General features: G+C 38.7%; 1 protein-coding gene across 1 annotated transcript in view; it reads right to left on the bottom strand.

Annotated features, from left to right (window-relative positions):
• Positions 1 to 17,877, bottom strand: part of SUCLG2 (succinate-CoA ligase GDP-forming subunit beta) — a 111,728-nt gene extending 93,851 nt beyond the window's left edge. Inside the window, exon 1 of the mRNA XM_062008085.1 lies at positions 17,761 to 17,877. Coding sequence (XP_061864069.1) covers positions 17,761 to 17,844 — 84 coding nt within the window. The 5' untranslated portion in view covers positions 17,845 to 17,877. The remainder of the gene's footprint in view (positions 1 to 17,760) is intronic.
• Positions 17,878 to 22,224: the final 4,347 nt, after the last annotated feature.

Genomic DNA, 22,224 nt, shown 5'->3' on the forward strand with positions numbered 1-22,224 from the left:
GATGAAGTTCTCAATCTGCCCAAATACATTTATACCAAGCACTCATAAGAATTTGAGAACAGCTTCAAATATACACCTGAGACAGACTGTAACAGTGCTACTGCAAAAAGCTGAAGACTTAAGACAGCCCACAGAAGAGCCTACAAAGTTTTGAAAGAAAGCAATTTCCCTTAACTTGTCTTCTACAGGGAGCCATAATCCAGCCCTTCCACCTGAAACTTACCTGGGGGACACTTTAAGATGGCATAGGATAAAACTCCCGTGTCACAGGTCTCGGTATTATTTATTTTACCATTCTTTAGCTCTACTTTTATCAAAAACCTGGTTTTTTTAAATTGTACCATTAAACATCAGTTAGATACACCAATGTGGCCCTGTCTCTCATGAAACAGACTGAGGAATTAGGTTGTAAATTACCACCCAAAAAAATAATTTCAATCTGAAAGGAGTGGGGGGAAAACAAATCAAATGTAAAACTAAAGCACAGGAAAGCAGAGGCTGCCTTTTAAAGAAGTTCTTTTCATTACCATTCTCACTATCTTCTGTTCCCAGATTATTCCATGTTTGAATCTTTTCTCCCCACATACTAGTCAGAAAGTGATACTGGAAAACACTATACCTCTCTCAGATCCTTCCATGCAGCTTTGTCTACAGTTGAAACACAGTATGTTCCAACAGCTTAAAATACATCTGTGTTTTATCTGTTTCTTTATTGCAACATTGCACTGGAGTACAAGGAATACATTGTGTCATGCCAGTCGGTGAAGACTGGTAGTAGTATGTGGACTTCAGTAAAACCTGACTCCCTATGTGACATCTCATGTTTCATCTTTATAAGATGACAGGCAAGAACCAAAAAATTTTCCACTAGAAATTCACCTCAAGATATTTTTTTCTAACAACAAAAATAAAGTTTAAAAACTCCTTACTAAACTTACACACATTCTTATTACTGCAAATGCACCTTAACCTTGAATAGTGGCTTCTGTCAAGCTCTGAACAGCTCAAAGAAGGGCTTTAGATCGAAATATATCTTTCAAAACCTTTTTTTTTAAGTTGCATTTTACATCTTAGCATGTTAGCTACTATTGTTATAACAAAGAAAAAACCCTCTAGCAAGCCTGAATGAAAATCCAGCCAGTATGTTTCCACAGAATGGTATGCAGGAGGAAAACAAAAAAAGAAAGGGAAAAAAATCAAACTAAAGGATTTAGTCTTTTGTAAGAAAGTTCTTATTAAAACACTAAAATATCATTCATAGCTCTGAAGACTTTCACCAGATTTATATTACTAGCAGAAAAAGACAGCTTTCATATCAGTTCTTTATGTGTGTTGTGTATATGTTGTATACATGAGTGGCTCTTACTTGAGATTCAGACATGGCAGGTAAGTTGAAAGGAGGATTTTTTTCTTTATTTTAAATCGTAACTCTTTAAGATCGAACCAACTCATAAAACTAAGAAAAACATCACTAGTAGCATATATCAATGTTCTTCTATAACTCACTATTTAAAATCAGGTTTTAAAGAGGAATTAAATTCTTCCTAATAAGATATTTCTTAAGATTAAATTTCTAATGTAAATGCCTATCAAAGGGATTAATATCCTTTAACAGTGATCTATTACAACTGATGATGTTCCCTTAGAGCATGACAGCAGCATCAAAAATCCCAAAACTCAAGTACAGTGGAACTGGGACCTCAACTGAAAAATAACATGAAATGAGATGCAGAGTTACTTTAATCAAGTACATGTTTTCCATTGGATTGTGTCCTGCTGGCTAGAATTATTTATCATTTTCCAAAAGCACAAAGAATTTCTATGGGTGCCATTCACCTCTAACCTCCTTTCCCTTCTTCAACCTCCAGGATTTTTCTTACCAGTCAGAATCACACTAATATGCACCAAAAGTCTAGAGAATGACAAAAATTTCCAAAAACTACTGTTAGTAGTAACTGTGCATTTTGTTCTGAACAAACTTTTTAGTTCAAAGTTACTTCTTTATATAATCAGATACCACATTTGGTCCAATTATGTACATCCAGCATCATTAAAATGAGTGGCATACACATCATGAAATGAAACATCTCTTTTTGACCACCTTAACAAGGTTGAGTGTAGCTTAACTGTATTGGTGGTTCATTGACTACTGCAAGAGAAAAAAATTGATTGTTCACATAACCTGCATAATCTTTTATTTACCACCTTCTTATTTTTTTTCCTATAAAATGCCATGGGTTCTGCACAAATAATGTATTTGGAGAGTATTTGCATTATTCTTCCACTACTCAGTTTGCCAATTCTTGAGCTGACACACAGCAAGAAAAAAAATAACTTGTATATTTTGAGTAATACAGACTAAATTATAACACAGTTAAACAGGAGTGAAAGTACATTTTATAGCAGAAATCTGCTTCAATACAAGTAAAAAACCCCAGATTTAGAAAACAATGCAATGAGACAGCTTTGTCCTTATATACGTAGCATTCACTACTCTGATGTGCAACATCTTTCAGATGACCCAGGAGCTACCTTTTGAGAGTTGCTTTTGAAAAAAAGATCACACACAAAACCAGGAGAAATTCTCTTAATGTATTCACAAAAAAAGTTTGCAAATTGCATGTTAATTACTTCAGCAAAACTCTGCTTAGAAATAAATGTTCCGTATAACCATAAACCAAGAGCAGCATCAGTAAATGAAAGTTTTATCAAACTTAACTATTGATTATTTATTATTTATAGGCTCAGTATTAGCTTCATCTGATGTTTTCTTCACTCTGGTCTCCCTATTAAAACCTCTAAGGTTGACTCCAAGACTGATGATTTCACATAAAGACTGCTGTACAGCATGATACCATGTACGCAGCTGATACCAAATAGTGACACATTGGAGCAGATAAGCAGGCAAGATAACTAGACAAGCTTTAATAAACAACAAGCAGAAAATACCATGGTGACACACATGCATGTAAAAAAATCAGTGTCTTTTTGAAGCTGAATCAGCTCATAGCAGAGCCTTACAATTACCTGTGTCAGCAGAACTGAAGCTTATGATAGAAACATTTTTAGCTAGCAGTACTATCAATCCCTGTAACTTTCCACTTACCTTTCAACTCATAAGTTACTACTACAACATAGCATTCTTCCAAAAAGCAAAATAAAAGTAAAATAACTTTTATTAATGGCAACAAGGGCTGGAGGGCAGTGTTTTCAGGCAGGCTCTGCAATCTAACTCCAGAATTCTATCTGTTAAGCACCATGTTTTTTAAACATGAATGATCGCTTAATGCTCTTCTGCAAAAAGGATGTGAAGAAACTAACCATTCAGTTGTTCTTTTTGACAAGTCTGACAAACAAAGATTCAAAATTTAATTGCTATTACAATCAAGATCCTTTGGTCTTAAGAAAATTAATTACAAAAACAGTTGTGCCATTTCACGCCTAATTCTGCAGGGAACTACCTTGGCTTAGAATACACAACCAAGTACTTTGACATATTGAGTGCAGTGACCATGTTCAGACAATTTCACTTAAAAAACCCCACTCTTATCTTAAATAGTTATATTGTCTTAGCAAGTAAAATCTGTACTTTTGAAAAAAGCCAAATAACTCTAGTGAGAAGAAGAGAATGCAGTGATAATCAGCACTAGTAAAGAAATCAAAACCAATACCATCATCAGCACCACCAAGCAAATTTCTGGGATAACTGAATACCCCTTGACACACAGAAATTCAGAACTACAGAACTTCAGCAGCTCGCTTTACATTAATCTAGCTTAATGCATTTCATTGCACGACTGCTAAAAGGAATACACACTGTAGTGACATCCAACAGTCTTCTTCACTCATAGTATGAGTGGAAACTGGTAATAACATCATGAAACAAGGTTGTATCTCTTAAAAGCACCTGACAGTAAAGATGATAAAATAAACACATACTGCTTTCTTCACCCAGCTCAACTGAAATAATGCAGCTTAACCATGCTAATAGATTTTATGCCAGTATAAAATAGCTCTACCAATGCAAACTTATCTCTGCATGGATGTTAATTATGTATCAAACGTACATAGTACCAAGTTCCATAAATATGGAGTATATTGTAATGCTTATACTGAAAATAAGTCATTTGGACAGAAAAACAATGGTGTCTGCAAGGTCTTTTAGATGGATTCTGTAACCAAAATAAAAAAGAAGTGTGTTTAGTGTATCTGATCTAAAAGAATTTCACCAAAAACTGTTTGCTTACCCAAGACATTCTATAACATTCCAATTTATTCAATTTGTGCACTCTGACCTGTAACACAATTTCGAGAGCATAAGAAAGAAAATAGATACACAAAGATGACAGCAATGAAACAGTATACCATTCATCAATATAAGAAATAAACCTTTATTATATGTATTGACATACAGCTACTGTAATTGACAAAGTTGTAAGAGAAGTTCCTATCAAAAAGGAAACATCAGAAATACAACTAAATGGCATACCTTCATATAAACCACTGCAGGTTTTTATTAGGTCATATATTTGAAATATACCACACAAGCCACTGAAAAACTAAACCACTTATTTCAGTTTGCTGGTAGTGCTGATGTAAAGAATAAATACCCAGAGTTAGTCTGACAAAACCCAACAATTTAGAAAAACAGCACCACACTAAACAGAAGTTTATCACAAATGTAAAGTTGTAAAAAGCAAACACACTGAGATTCTCACACTTTATTTTGTCTGAAAGCAAGTATTTCAAATACAAAAGAAAATGGACTCATGGTAAGAGTGGTCAGCTATAATGTCTGTTGCATTAAATCAAACCATATATCCCATTCTCTCCAAAGACGATTGATATACCTACAGGTGTATTATGAAAAACAGGACTGCAAATGTCCTTCTCAGGTAATGTCCTGTTGGATACCACAAATCAATGATTCGAACTTCCAAAGTAGGAATTAATATCAACTTCATCCAACACTGAGCATTTTGATCCAAGTCTCAATCTAGACCTTTGTGATGTAAAAGGATAAAACAGATTCTGTGAATTACTTTAGGAAGAAGTCTTTTCCTGACAAAACCAGAGTTTACATATTTTGTCCACAGCAGTTAGAAATTGCTTATTTCTTATAGTTTATATCAAAAGCCTGTATCTTGACCTTGAACATCAACACTAGATTTTTAACTCTTCCACAGATATAGCTGGAGATCTTAAGAATCACAGTGGATCACAGCAGGAAACATCAGGATGGTGACAAAGATCCAAGAAAGAAAGGGAAGAGCTTCCTTCCATGAGTAATATGTCAATTTTAGAAAAGGAAGCTATTTTAACTGTAAAGCTAAACAAAGTATATTTAGTCATCTCATCCTTTTTAGTTAAGAGAAACTACTTTTTTTCCATTGCCAGACAGCAGTAATTATTCTAACACAACATAATAAAGCAAGGATATAAACTATGGATTACCTACCTGTAAATAATAAAACACAATAAAAACTAATCAATGCCAGTTGACATCACTTGTCTGTTGAGAAACATGGAGTCACCAATTATTAACAGAAAGAGAATTTGATTAATGAATACTCTAATTTACTGAATACTTAGTAGACAGATACACAGGCAGTATTGATGAGTTCAATAAGGCATAATAAAGTATGGCAGAATTGTTTCAAAACAAATTAAACCAGAACATACTATATGCTATTTAAAGGAATAATAAAAGCCTGGTAATGAGTGAGTCCTCGGGATGAGCTCTTTGAAAAAGGCCCAAGCTTTCAGAATTTTACAGACCAAAAAACCTACTGCTGCAGCAGAAGACTTAACATCTCTGGGCACGAGAACTTACACACAGGGATTCTGACTCCCCTAGCACAAGTAAGACAAGTTGCCCAACCGTCAGCACTTTATAAACCCTTGCAGAGGGACACGCTGAATTGAGCAATGTGTTAACACGCTTCTGCTCAAACAGGTAGTGGCTGGCTGAGAAACTGAGATGATACACCAGGTCTACTGAGCTCATCAGGGCAGACACTGAAGGACTCAGAGTAGGGACACTGAAGAATATGGTACATTGCATTCTCCACACAACCACCTGGTGTACCTTTTTGTTGCTGTTACTAATAAATTCTAACCTGCCTACAGGAATAGCATAGTAAAAGCTTGTCCATCTGCAGATTTAGTGCAGTGCAACTTGGACATGAAAACAAAAGCCGCCATTAAACTTTCAACTCATAATTTCTCTTTGCTTGTGTTGGGGCTGTACCTGGTCTCTCTTTTTATCTCTTAAGATAGTTTAAGAAGTTCCCAAATTAAGGAGAAAACAGAAATTGTTTTTTCACACAAGAAAGAATTCACTACAAGCAATATCTGACAATTTGTAATCATTTATTCATATGCAATTTAGATGAGAAACAGTATTACTTTCTCCTTCAAATTTCAGGTGTTGCCAAAGGAGGTTTATTTCAGTAATATCACAGAAATGAACAGTGACTGATATCAAATAAACACCTCTAAAAAACTCTCTACATAACATGGCAGTATAAGCCAAGCTTCTGCTTTTTAAAGAGAAAGCACAAAGTCAGCCGGGAGACTGAGCAGCATGCACTTTTAGTCAGAATAAGAAGGTCTAGTATTTATGTGTAATACAGGACAGTTCCAAGCAGAAGAGCCTGCAGAAAACATTTAGAAACAGAAGAGTTTCACCTTCAACCAGAACAGCCTGCCCTGAATGTTAAAATTAACCTGGGAGAGTGAATGATTTAACTAAAGAAATAAGCCTACCAGATCTGACTCAAAAGTGGAGTCATGAGTCAAAGTCCCTCACTCTTCCCCAATAGGATTTATTTGTCTCTTCCACCTCTAAACTAACATTCCCTGCCCCTAAAAATATATATTTAACTGTAATGACATATTAATCAGTATTCTGTATAGAAACATACAATGATTCTTAAACATCTGCCTTTATTTTTCATTCAGCATTTTCTTTCCTTTCTCAATGGTGAGATCCTTCAGCTGGGCAAGAGGAACATCAGGAGTACATCCATCAGTTCTGAAGTTGCAGGATGCTGTCAAGGCTTTCTTCGCTTTATTTATCTCTTTCATTAAAACTCACCTTCTAAATCTTTCCACGGAGGCTCCAACATGAAACATTACAATTTTACTGTGCTTCAACAAATACCACAGAAACAGAAGAGGACTCCAGAAGAGAGGATCAAATTCATTCACATATTAGTCACAATTTTAAAACTTAAATTTACAAAGCCACTTAGACTGGATTTAAAAAATTGAAATAGTATCTATTCAGAAACCTTTCCCTTTTTCCTAAGTCACAGCAATATGCACATGAAAAAGACAAAGTTTTAGAAGCATCTCAGTTATGTCTTGGATATTTGACAGTATTGCAGATTGCCAGTCTCTTGAAAACATACTCAGGGTGGAAAATGGGGTTGAAAATCCTGAACTGCTATTTTAACAACATCATAATGCAGCTCTTAACAGTTCTTCTGAATGTTCCTGCTAGCTGTCTACTGCAAGAAGTCCTTTTACTTCAAGAGTTCCCAAAGGTTTGTCTCTATACCCTTCTGTACTACTATGTCCTTTTGATTTTACCATGTACTCGTCCTTGTCCTTTTATAATCAGTCTGATTGCAAGCCGATTGATCTCACACTTAACCTTTGCACTCCTCTGGAAATGACACAGCATGATGTGATGTTCCTACACTGCAGAATTCACTTAGGTTGTTAGATCTAGAAAATAAAAGAAATTACATAATTCAATTAATTCTGTGCCTTTAAATCATATTTATAAACTCAGCTTTCTGATTTATCCATTTACTTCTCATGCAAGGAAGCAGAAGCAAGAATGAACTTGAAGCAAGTCCTTCACTCATTGCAGATTTAAAACTCTCCAGTAATGATCATTCTCTATAGGCTTATTTACAGCTTGCTTACACACAGGGATTTCGACAGCTATTCTGTAAATACACTCTCCTACCCACTAAGCTCCATTGTAAACTACCAGGAACATGCACAGGGTCAGGCTTGAGCTCCTTCTGTTATCCTTATTCTCCTTATCTCAGAAAACCAGAATCTGAGCCCACATCCTTGTGCACTACAAGGCAGATCATAGCAGCTACCACCTGCACGATCTCAGTATCTGCAGTGCAGTTTTGTGAGGACTATATCATCAAAGGTAAGAGAGGAGACAGTAGCATCCTCTTTAACAGCAAGACCCCTGACTTCGCTACTCTGTTTCCCATACCTTGCCAGCCTATTGTTCAGTTGTTTCAGACAGGCTGCTACAAATTGACCCCAAAATTCAGGAGGACATCACCAAATTTCAGATAACCCTCCATCTAGGTTAATACTGAGGCTCCTATTTACATGCAAATACCAAAACAGAAGGTGCTGTAAATTAAGCAACAGCACACTTTTGACACCAAGAAGTTCTGATGCATTCTGCTTAGCATTTAAGGGCTGATTGAAGAGAGCTGAACATACTCCAATCCAACCAACATTCACCTAAGCAGTGAATCATTAGCAGCTTCTACAAACCTGGGTGAACTGCAGCTGGTTCCTTAGTCTATGAGCTAACACAAAAGCTTTCCATTTGGAAAAATAGTATGTCAAAACAAAGTACTCTGCCCAAACACAAAGCTGCTAGTCCACTCAAATGGGCAAGCAACATCCTCCCCACTTACTTCAGAAAACATTTGCAAAACATGCTTCTCTTGCATTCTTAGGTAAACTTCAGCAGAATAAAACAGAATTAAAAATGCTTATTGTGTATCCCCATGTACTCAAGAAGCAAATATGCCTGCAGAGTCTTTAGACTTCTGGAATCAATTTTCAAAGCCTTTGCTTAGGTAAAAGAAATAAGAACATGAATTCACCGATTCAATTACTGCTTTTGTCAATGTGCTAGCCACCAGTAGCTCTGCTTTGCATTAGTAATTAATTGTAGTAAAATTATGTTCATTTTGCTTATTTAAAACTTCAAAGCTTTAGGAAAAGCATACTTTCCTGACCTAAAAAGTAAGGCCTTTGAAGTATCCGATGAAAATAAACTTACTACCATACACAACTGCAAAATCAGTTGCACAAAATACTGTAAGACATTCCCTGCTTTTGCAAATAAAAGAAGATTGTTGGTGATATGCACTATATATTCAAGAAGTTAAATAAGCTATCTTCACCACATAAAACAGAAAGATCTTGAGGGGAATGTGTTTAACTTCCTAATTTTCCACAAGATTAAAATTACACTTTTATGCAACTATGAAGAAATGCTTTAAATATTAATATAACCACAGAAAAAAAAAAATCTAGAACTTTTTTAGCTCTAACCATGAGATACAAAACTATGCTTTTCTGCATATCCTCATTTTCAATTTTTTGTGCACTTCATCCTAATTAGGCTTCCTGAATCGTTAGGAAACTCAAAGCATGGTCAATGGGATGATTAGAAATGTTTCTGAACTCCTGTCTCAACTAATCCTATCTATCAAAAAAGTGTTTAACACCTACCATACCTTAAAAGAATGCTTTTTCAGGTGTCAGGAGCCACTATGAGTAAGAAAAACATCAATAAAATGTCAATTTAGACAATTTGAGCTCCATTTCTCATAACAAAAAAGCAAGTATGAAACATAAGTTTTTTTGTTTCAGCTCTTTAATACTTAGAAGTCAAATCACGGTCATTTCCATGCTACCAGTCATCATGGAAGATTACAACTTTGAGCACTAAGCAGCACAACACTCCCAGGCAATAAAGATGAAAATATCCACAGCAGTAGAATAGGAAATATAGAAAAGTATCTACAGAAACAGTTCTGCTCCATGCCTATGTCAGATGCTTTATCAAATTAGTGCAGAATGGACTAATCCTGAAGTATCAAAAAAAAAAAAAAAGAAAAAGAAAACAGAAAAAAAGCCTGGTACATAATTTTTGCTTAAATATCAATGCCTCACATCTTTCATCGTTAATAAATCTTGGGTTTAATTAGATCATTAGACTCTGGTCTGACAAGAACCAAACTCAAAGGAACAAACATACAAGATGACAGCCTTCTAGTTGCTTGAGCCCAGTTGGGGAGAAATCAGAAACTGTTAGAATAATTAATATATAATGAGAATCTTTTATGGGAAGTCAGAAGTTATGAACATTTTTCCTTCCTTTGCACGTCATTTCTTTATTATTTCCCCATTATTCACACTGGAAGTTGACATTTTTGCCATTCTCAAACCTCAAAGCAAGCCTAGGATGCTACAAGCAGCAGCAGCATCTCTTCATCATCAAAGACTCTGACCCCGAAGTGGATTTCTACATTTCTAACAATCCCTGATCAAACATTCCAGGCAAATAAATGCCTGCTTCAAATCATCTCTAAAACAAAGCAATCAGAATGCTTGTTTCCTGGAAACACAAGCACATTCTGTGCTTGGGCATTTGGAATGACTGAGACTTGCAGACACATGGAAGCTGGGTGTACCATAAAAGCTAATCATTGATCAAAAGGGAGTAGAGGAGTGCAATCCTTCAGTACTTCTTTAAAAACAAGGTCTACCTGTCAGTTGTTAACGTGAATCAGGCACTAAGTGATAGAGGTGACCAGCAAACCAATGCAGACCTTAAGTGGCTGTCTGTAAGAGACAGCAAAGTAATACAAAGATCTGTTTGGATGCTGGCAGAATTCCAATCTGTAACCAGTCAGAAGCCCCCCAGCCAACCTCCCACACGAGCTGGGCAGTGCCAGCTCTGCAGGGTCAATAACACTGATTTGCCTGCTAATCCTGACCCATAGGCTTCTCAGCTGGGTCATCAGCCCTCCCTAGATGGAGCTCCATGCATTCTAGCTGCTCCCTCATGCATTTGATATCATGTTTAAGCAAGTTCCTCTATTCCCCAAATTTATGGCACTACTTTAGACTCTTATAATCTGAGCCATTTAACTGAAAAACAAATGCAGACTGAAACTCGGCATGAAAGAATTCAATTAAATAGATTCTCCATTTCCAATGTGTTTGGAGTGACAGATTTGAAGAAGTTAGAAAATTTAAGGGAAAAATAAATTTCTCATGCCATCTTCAGACCTTAAGCAAGTAAAATGTGGACAATAAAAAGTATGTGGTTGCTTTTAATAGCCCTTTTATCTATAATTATTACAAATATATCTTTTACAGACACCTATCATTGTTATCTATAATTTGCACATACAACTGCTCATAACTGGAATTTTCCAGACATTTTTATGTCAAGATTGTATATGAGCAAATTTTTGGGTGGGTTTTTTTTTATTTGCAGAAGGCAATAACTGCTTTCTTGGCAGCCACTAAATTTGCAGATGTCAAATTAAACTGTTCTTTTGTCCATGGATCACTCAGAGGAAGATCTCAAAAGATGAAGTATTCCACTAGTAAACTTTGTCTGGTTTTTAATTTGCAGCTTTATATTTTTTAGTCAGAAGTCTTGGACAAGCAGACAAACCTCTATCAAACATGATCAAAAATCCCCCTCAATTCTCCATCCCTGACAATTCCTACAACACTTTTGCATGTCACAAAGAATTTAAATGGAGAAGAACTAGATATCAAAGATAAACCAGTTAGAGTGACTCTCTCTTCCTCCTGACACAAACTGAGACTGTTGCTTATATTCTTCAGTTTATCCATTTCTGTAATACCTTGCCAGTTTCCATTTTTCCCAGTTATTGTTCCCATGAGCTTGCTTATTGCTCCAGAAATATTCTAAATGCACATTGTATGAATGGGTGTTTAAAGTTGCTGCTACTGACACTCAAAATATCTATCCATTTTCAAATAACTCTTCCATTTATAATCATTTAAAAAGAATTAAAATAATCCTTTTATTCCAATCTGAATTACTGCCCACTGAGTCCCGAACGTCACTATCTTCCCTGTTCCACCTTCCTTAAGACAAACCAGCAAACTGATTAATTTAAAATGCCTAGGTGCTTTATACATAGTCACATCTTCACTGTACAAATGCAGAAAGCACATTGCAAAGTTGCAACATAGAAATGCCTCTTGTACAAACTAATTTAGCTGATAAGGATGTGCATGCAACCTTTGGTCCTTAACTTGTAAACAAGATGAATCTGTACCCTTTTTTTATGGAAAGCAGAAAACTAAAATCCAAATCATTCATTATATAAAGATAGAAATTATAGAGGTAAATTTAAACTACTTTGCTCTCAAGGAGCAATCAATAAGGCACTATGCAGCATATCAAAATCCCTCAGAACATCCCTTAGGGCTGGAGTATATGCAGCGAGGAACTGCTTTCCATCTCTAACTGGCTGTGGGCAGCATGCTCTGAGGAAAGGAACCTTTTCCTCAAAGCCTTGTTACTCAGAGTGTGATGGAACTTATTAATTTCCACAGTTGAAGAATAGTCCCTTAACTCAGGCAGAAGATGTAACCTTTGTGCTGTTCTTTTAATATGCCTGATGCTGGCTGATATTTTTTTCAGAAACTTAATCTTGTGGTAAAATAATAATAAAAACCAATACATCATGCAGGAAGGCTGAGAGAAAAGTGGGATCCTAAGTCATCAGTTGTCTACAATGCCTTAAAATTCGTAATATTCTTGTGAGGCTCCAAACTAAAGGTATAAAACAAAGAGAAAGCAGGAGAGCTCTCAGGTTGTCTCCTTCCCTGAAAGGATGCTCTGTATCAATGGGGACCACAGTGATGGTTACTTGGCCAAGTCACAGGTTGCTTCCACCAGCTGCCTCCAGTTTTGCAGATACTTCCCACTGTCTGAAGCACAGAAACCATCCAAAAAAGGTGTAGATCTGACTCAGCGATTACATACTGTGTCCCTAGACATACACCCTGCACATACAGCCAGTAATAAAGCATTTGACCACCACACAGTGCTCTTTGTGAAATGATAGTGAATGCTGTGAGTCAGCTAATAGCTCAATTTCAATTCAAAGGTTGCAGCCAGAAATCAAGCAATAAAAGAGCTTCTCTGAATGTTGCTGGCAAGTAAAATACAAGAACAAGAGGGAATACATACATAGGGGTAAAATGTTCATGCACACTAGAGTACCATTATCTCGTGATATGCTGATCGATTTTTACTCAGGAAACTACATGCCAGTCAGTCTCACCTCTGTGCCCAGCAGGATCATCGAGCAGATCCTACTGGATCCACTAATTATACAATAACATCACCTTCAGAAACAAACAAACAAAAACCCCACACCAATCTTGGATTCTTATTTCCATGATCACATTAAAGAAGGGCTTCAGATTACAATTCAGAATCTGTTTCAAGAGTAACTCATGCAACAAGAGACAGCATGCCTCAACAGCACAGCATACCTCCACTGTTAAGGAATTTTTCACAACAGTCAATCTTAATTTCTTTTAGTTTCATGCTTACTCCTGCTGTGTTATCTAGTTAATATAAGATCAATAGCCAGCTATTATGGATTTATGTTTAATTACCAGTTCCAAAGTTACTGTCATAACCAGTTGCACAGACAACTTGATTTCAATGTCCCGTGTTTTACTGAAATGCTACAGAGTAGGAAAGAGATGAGTATAAAACTAACTGATTCACAGATGGCTAGAAATTGGCTTTTGCAGCAGAGGGTATTAAAGAAGGAAATTTTCTGGAGAAAATTCTTAGGATATATGCTCAAAGCTGCTCAAACGTATAGGAAGACTGTATTAGCTAACTAATAATGACTGGAATTACTTGCTACAGATACGATCAACAGCAATAAAAAAAAAATAATCATCTTGGATTAAATCACCCTGAAAGTCTACCTGTGAGTCCCCAAAACAGGGAAGGGGAGAATCACATCTCTAAGCAATAAATACATAAATTTCCAATTTTTACTGAAAATGAACCTTCCAAAAAAAGAGGTGGAAATACAGTGGAGAAATTATCTGCTTCTAAGAAAACAAACAAACTCCAAATCTTTCTAAACCCTCATCTCAATTTTCTGTATTCCCAAAAGAATCTCTACATGTTCAACACATTCCTCGTGGCATCCTTGATGGCAATCATCACCCAAAAGGACCAAATAAAAGAGTTTTAAGAAAATGACACATGCATTGATAATATTTCAGGCCAAACATCTGCTTCACTTTGACATTTCAGTTTTATCTAGTTTGAAGAGGGCTTTCCGGTCATTTTGTTTAGGTACCTACAGAAAAACTGTGAAAGTCTGCAGGCTCATGTATTTCCTGCCTCTATATGTAAAGTCTTAAAAATTGTAGCTAGAGTGTCAGCCAGGAAAATCCAAATAGGGAAACAGGGCAAACCTTCAAGAAATTTCCAATAAAACACAAAAGCCAAGAAGATAGTAAGAATTTGGCATTGAAGAAGCTTCTGTATTGACAAATTGAAAGTTACTTTCAGTAATGTTTTCTGTTGAATGGAAGATCATTAAACTCACAGCTGATAGCTTCTTAACAAAGACAGAACTTTCTCTGTTCAGTATTAACGAGTCTTCATATGTGTTCAAGTCCAGGAACTGGAGGCATCTGCAGTGAGCAATCTTGTACAGTTTCCTATTTGTAACACATATAGCATTTGCAGGTTTTATAACATGAATATTGTTTAATTCCATATTTCCCCCCCACACCTTCTTTTTTTTAGAAGTTTTTTCAACATGCATGAAATTTGGAAATACGATGTCAGGACCATTTTGAAGGCTAGGACAGAGCTGCATAATGCATCAGTCAATCTGCCCATTGTATTAGAAAAATTGAGAGGTACCTTAAGAATTTATTTTTTATGATTCTGATTTAATTGTTTCTCATTTATATTCATTGCTGAAATCCACTGCATCTGAAGCTATTTTCAAAATCCTGCATTCTCCCAAAGGGCCCAATCCAACTCCCATTCAAATAAACAGCCTTCAATGGAGCCTATTTGTTGCTAGCCAACAAGATTGAATTCTGCTGCAGAGTGGTCCCTGGAGCATTTGTCACAGCTCTTTACAAATATTGCTCCAGTAAGAGCAGGTCTAAATACGCTTGTCCACATGCACTGCAGACAACTGAAATTTATCTTTTATCTTCTTGAAGGTTTAAACTCCAAAAGCACAAAGAACTGAATCTATCAGAACAGCATAAAAAATGTTTAACAGTTATAAAAAGGTAAAGAGCCAAGAGGAAAGCAGGGTGATAAAATATTTTCATCCACTAGGACCAAGTGTCATTTAGTCCATCCCTAAAATGAAGTTACATAGAAAAAATGTTGGTAGATTATAATGACCACACACAACAAAACTTCTCAAAAAGCTTGTTTCAACACAGCTATGAACAAGAGCAACAGTTTTGAAATAATAAGAACTTTTGCAACGAACATCATTTCAACAGTTACTCACAAAGGTTAGGAGCAATGTTCTTAAATTTCACCAAGTATCTATTCACACAGGGTTACCAAAACATTTAGTAACTCTATCTCTACCACAACAGTCTTTGAAGACAAATATTGTTATTTACTGTAAAGAATCAAATAAAAGTAACAATGTAACTTCTGGTCCGAGCTAAGCAAATAATGAATAAATGTAACAATGTAACTTCTGGTCTGAGCTGAGCAAATGAATGAGTAAATGTAACAATGTAACTTCTAGCCTGAGCTAAGCAATGAATGATTCAAGTGGGAAAAACTCTTTCAATGGAAGTACTCTTACTCAGATGCTTTACCCTACTTTGTAGTACAGAAATCCAGACTCTGGCTGATGAATTTATTTGCAGTTTAAAGTATGAGACAGTGGAAGATTATGAGGTTATTTAAAAGGGAATTCTGAAGTGTAACATGGCAAAAAAAAAAGAGACCTTTCTACAGGAAAGCATTTTACTTTGATGAACTTGATTTGTTGTTATAGAGTATTGTCATGGCTCTTGAAAATAGTCTACTTGTAAAGCACAGACCTTGGGAGATGGTCTCAAAAATCTATCAGAATTCAGAAACACAATAATAAAATGTAATTTGTAATAAAAATTCGATATCTCTATTTCATAAGTAATTAAAAATCCCTGTATCTTTTTTTTTGTGTAAAACTTGTCCACCTTAATATCCCAAGAATATAATCTGAAGTGAGATCCAGCGATTTCAGAGGGCTAACTTACAGGATCAGTCCACGCTTTAAGAGATGACAGAATAAAGCATGAACTCCTAATTTCCGTTTCTACCTCAAATCCACACTGCAGCACCAGATAAAGACAGGGCTCAAAACTAAGCCTAACCAAAGCACTTCACTCTGGGATGACTCTACCCAGACAGCACTCCATACTCAGGCCCTACAGATGCCCTCCATATCAGAGCCCTACATGAACTGTGGGGATGCGCACAAGGCAGGGAGGTTACCTCAGAGTTCCTTATTGTTGGATCAGAGCCACGTAAGACATGAGGGCAGGAAAGCATATTCAACAATGTAACACATACAGAACAAGCACTGCTGGAACTGACAGGATTGCTGTGTTGATCACAGATATTTTTATACACTATATATAGACAAATATATGTATATATACATTTATGTGTAGGGATATATACACACATACACACTCTCTCCCAGTCTGTATATGCATATATATGTATCTATTAAATCCATTACTCAAATGTACTGAATTACCAAATACTATACCATTAAAAAAGGAAAGGTGGGCACAAAAAATTTCAGATTTGAAAGCAAACTGGGTAAATTTCTTCAGGTTAAAAGATAAGCCACACAAAAGTAGATGTGCAACACAAGTTTCGTCCAGCACCAACACCCTGCTTTATCTAACAGTCGGCCCATGAAGTTGTACACCATGAACAACCCCAGCAGCGGCATCTGCAGAGCATAATCAGCCAGAAAAATATTTTGCTCCAGAGGCTTTTCCTTCTAGGAAAACACATAGGCTCAAAAGTATGGCTCAAAGTAGGCTCCCATTCAACTGCTCATTTGATAAAAAGCCAAAGTAGGCTGGTTGCCATTGGCACCAGAGCTGTCTAGAATGTACATATCTTGTTTTACCTTAACATGTCTGCTGTTGAGTTGAATAAAGAACTCCCATTATACCTCAAGAGAGCTCTTGATAAGTGAGCCCTTCACAGAGGCCCATTTACTCTTTCCCATCATACTTATGAGAGAGCTACAGCTGGCCTTTCCAGGTGAACACAAGTGAGCATCCTCACTCCAGCCACCTCACTTGGCCACCAGCACAAAGTCAAGCCAAACTGATGCTGCCACCCAAAAGGTGTTCAGATAAATGATAATATTTCATGCACAGCGTTACCTAGTTCTGCTGCTGAAATAATGAAAAGTACTTTCAGGTGCTGGGAGGCTTTCAGAGCTGGCGCTTCAGGTCACACTTTTGGTCACCCCCGATCACGCACAGTGGACATCGGGGCTGCAGCGCCGTTACCAGACCTTGGCCCTGATCCCGCAAAGCGCCACGCACAAGCGAGTAAGGCCACGTGCTCTGGTTATTTCCACCGCCAAGAACACAGCGCTGCTTCAGGCTTAGCGCACCCTCCCGGCGATGGAACCTGAGCAACAGCCGGAGCGGTCTCCCTTCATCTGCCAGCCACAGCTGCGTAAAGAGGGAAGCTGCGAGTGGGGAGGCCCCACCGGCCGCGGGGGAAAGGCGAGAAGCGGCGGTCGACTAGACGGACAGCCAGGGCCGCTCGAGGAGAGGCTCCCCTGCGCGCCAGGTGCGCCGCCCGCCGCCCTCCCTCGGCGCCCGGTCCAGGAGCAGAGCCGGCAGGATGCGGCGGCAGAGACCAGGCTCACTCACCGGGAAGCTGCCCCGCAGACGGGCGGATCTCCGGGCCAGGTCCCGCAGCACAACCCCCGCCTGCCCAGCAAGAGGAGCCGCCATCTTTGCCGTGCCGCTTGGCCTCCCGGCGGCCGCTGTCTCCGCCCTGCCCCGTTCCCAGGCGGAAGCTCGGCACGGTCCCGCAGCGCCCACCCCTCGCCCGGGCGTGGCACTGGCACAGCCCCCGCCGGCGAGCCAGGGGGCGGATGTGAGGGGCTGGCAGGGGCGGGGTTCGGGGGGACGCGGGGAGGGCATCTTGGGACAGGGCGCGTGACTTGAAGGCAGCGGTGTGAGGGACGGGCACGAGACTGAGGGCAGCGGTGTGAGGCATGGGCACGAGACTGAGGGCAGCGGTGTGAGGGACGGGCACGAGACTGAGGGCAGCGGTGTGAGGGACGGGCACGAGACTGAGGGCAGCGGTGTGAGGCATGGGCACGAGACTGAGGGCAGCGGTGTGAGGGACGGGCACGAGACTGAGGGCAGCGGTGTGAGGGACGGGCACGAGACTGAGGGCAGCGGTGTGAGGCATGGGCACGAGACTGAGGGCAGCGGTGTGAGGGACGGGCACGAGACTGAGGGCAGCGGTGTGAGGCATGGGCACGAGACTGAGGGCAGCGGTGTGAGGGATGGGCACGAGACTGAGGGCAGCGGTGTGAGTCGGGCACTAGACTGAGGGCAGCGGTGTGAGAGATGGGCACGAGACTGAGGGCAGTGGTGTGAGAGATGGGCACAAGACTGAGGGCAGCGGTGTGAGGGATGGGCACGAGACTGAGGGCAGCGGTGTGAGGCATGGGCACGAGACTGAGGGCAGCGGTGTGAGTCGGGCACTAGACTGAGGGCAGCGGTGTGAGGCATGGGCACGAGACTGAGGGCAGCGGTGTGAGAGATGGGCACGAGACTGAGGGCAGCGGTGTGAGTCGGGCACTAGACTGAGGGCAGTGGTGTGAGAGATGGGCACAAGACTGAGGGCAGCGGTGTGAGAGATGGGCACGAGACTGAGGGCAGCGGTGTGAGGCATGGGCACGAGACTGAGGGCAGCGGTGTGAGGGCTGGCGCAAGAATGAGGGCAGCAATGTGAGGGACAGATTGAGGGCCATGTGAGGGACGGGCATGTTGTGGGATAACTGCCAAGCCTCATGGTGTCTGGTGCTTTCATTTGGAGGATTTGAGGGTTTGAGGGAGGGATTTGAGCAGGAGGGGCTCTGTGGCCACATCAGTGGTTGGGAATAATGAGGCAACAATAGGCAGGGGGGCTGGCTAGTGTGAGGTGACAGCCTTGAACTGCAGGTACTAGTGCTAGAGGTACTGATCTTTCGACTTTCATTTTTTTTTCATGACTAAACACTTTTTAAAATAGGAAAAAGTAAATTAACTCAGACTAATAACCTTGAATAAGCCCTGCTGGGATCCATCACACTCCTCATAAACACTTCAATCTGAACCCTGTAAAACACCTATTTATTCTTTTTCCACTGCTACTGTTAGCAAAACTGAGACACTGAATGCAGGCCCACCTTGGGGACAGTACTTGAGACCAGAGCCCTGATTGAATATCTGGGTTCTTAATCTGGCCTATGGTTTCATGAAAGTGAGTCCTGGAAGAAAAATTTGTGAAAATACTTCATTCCATGAATCGGGAATGACACAGGGGTTGGTGGAGACACAGGCATTGCCTGTCTACAATCTGAAGGAAGCTCAAGAGTCAATGGCCTGGTCTTCATAGATACATTCTGTATGTGAGCACATTGAGCATTTCTGTTTCTGGTTAATGCACCTATCGACCTATGAGTAATGGAGAGTTGACTTTTAAATAGTTCACACAAATTACCAATTAACAATGGCAATTTGAAAAAAAATGCCAAAATAGAGCAGCAGAACAGTTACCCTTGCAATTTTATAACAGTTAATAAAACTCCCCTACATTGAATCATGCAGAGTTTAGCATTATATGTAGACATTAGTTGTGCTACACATTATTTATTCAGTGATTTGTGATGAAATAGTTGGATAAACAAAACAGTTAAATCCCTATCTCCTAGTCCAGGATGTGTGGGGGAACACAGGAGACCATTCCTGTCAGTGCTTAGAACTTATACTTTTGAATGTGTTTAAAAAAAAAAAATCAGGACTGAACAACTCCTTTATTGGAATTTAATCAGCAAATAAATTATACTTCTATTAGAAAAAATATACCATTTCATAAAAACTGAGGTGCTAGAAAAATCCAAAATTGAACAGTTTTGTCTTTGTCATGACAATTTATGTAATATGTTTCAATAAAGAATCTGAAGATGCAGCTTTTTGATAGCATTGAGCAATAATGTATGGTACCCAGTATTAACCCAGGTATTACTGTGTACTTATTCTTTCAGAATATTATATACTGACTTTGGTGTTGGAGGAAATATTATTTCATTTTTAGTTTCATGACTGTGGTTCAGTAAGCACAGTGTTTCCTAGTTATACAAGCTATTATGGCTGACTGCATTAGGTTTATATATATATACGGTATATAAGCTTTCAGATAATGTGTGTGTATTCCATGCAATGCTATCATTACATGCTATGAGGAACATTTTCACTGCATAATATAAATAGTGGAGAACCTTCTTTACTGCATTCTTTATTGTTTAGATTTAGTAAATGGAAAAACACTGTGCAGGCAGAACGTTGGGTAGTCACCAAAACTGGGGGGGGGGGTTATATCTAGAGTAGAAGACACCTGATCTTTATTAGGAGAAAATGAATAGAGATTGATTGTCTTCACATTCAGTTTCTTTCTATGCATGTGTAAACCAAAGGAAATTCAGATTGAATGGGGCTCTGAAGTAATTAACAGAGTAAGCAAGAGACAGCTTTCCTGAGGTATGGGGTGCAAGTATATGTGTGAGGATGTGTGAGAGAAGAGGTACTCATGAATTACTGTTAGGAACCTCACATGGGATGTAGGTACTTCGGAACAGCTAAGGAATACTTCCAATGCACTATCTCACAAATGAAAAGGGGAGTGAATTGCAAAATAAAATGGAGTAAGAAACCTTGATTTCAAAGGACATTCCTTCTAGGCTTTCAAACATCCCTCACTGTATCTACCATGGGTTTGCAGCATTTGAGAGTGGTGCCTTTCTCATATATTCCCCAAGATGCATAAAAAGCTAAACTGTAGCTAAGCTTTTTAGCAGTAGTCTACTTAATGCAAAACAACCAGTAATGTTTTTGCAATTAAGTTAAAAAAAAAAAACTTCCCAGAAGGCATAACTCTTAAGAACTTATCCATAAGCCTAAATAGTTGATAACATTTAAGTGAAAACATGTTAAAGACAAAAAAGTTACCACAGATAAAGTGTAGTTTTTAGTGGATTTGAATTTCCTCTTCATTGCGGCAGTTCTGGTTGCAGTGACACGGTATGTTCGTTTTCTCGTACACAGAGATTACCTCCCAAACCATTATTCGCTGAGGATGGATGACACACCCAGCTCATGGATGGTGTATTCAGAAAGGTTATTTATCATTAACTTTACATTTAGCCATAAAACCATTTGAAAAATACAAACTGATTATAGCTAGCAAAGCTGAATGGAGGGTTTTTTCCTTAATTTTTCCTGAGTGACATATCTGAGCTCAGGCTGGTATATGTCAGGAATAGAACCATTATTACAGCAACAAAGCAGGGAGCATTTATATTTTCATGGATAGGATACTCTTGTAACTTAGACTGAAATAGAATTGCATCAAATACATCTTTTCTTATTAACATAATTAGTCTTACAACTTAAGTAGAGTACCCATGAGTCAGGTGAGTTCTCACACCTCTGCTTCCTTTTGCTCACTGATCTTGATGGGTTGCAGCCTCTTTTTCAGAAAAAAATAGACAATGGACTGAAAGACATTTCATCATGTGCATGTTACTTTGTAAACATTCTTCTGTCAGCTATAGAACCTGTACATTTCCTAGAGAATAATTGCACAACACACACTATACACAGCATCCTCGAGAATAATGCAAGAGGGTAGTAAAACTGCAACAAATTCACTAAAATAGTCCCACTACAGGTGACCAAAGAATGGGAAACAAGATGAGACACTGAGTTTTACGGTGTCACTGTACAGTGTGAGTCCTGATGTACAAGTACCTCTCAGTCTATGATGCTGTCCCAATTTACTGTTCCTCATTCCCTCTCTTTGTGTCTGCTGGTGTCCAAATGTAGAAGCAAGAAGAATTTATAATAAGTGGTAAATATAGCAATGGATGAGGGAAGGGTAACAAAAGATTAACAATGTTGAAGTCTAGAAAACAAAAGAAGGATGAGCACATTAGAATTGTGAATTACCTCCTATGTCACTGAGTTTAGTCATTGCATACAGCCACAACATTTCCATTAGTTATTTTAATGCAATGGAAGAGATCCTGAAAGCAAGCAAGATGAAGTGGTTTTTGGCTA

The sequence above is a fragment of the Colius striatus genome, chromosome 15 (genome assembly GCF_028858725.1).
Source record: "Colius striatus isolate bColStr4 chromosome 15, bColStr4.1.hap1, whole genome shotgun sequence".
Lineage (NCBI taxonomy): Eukaryota > Metazoa > Chordata > Aves > Coliiformes > Coliidae > Colius > Colius striatus.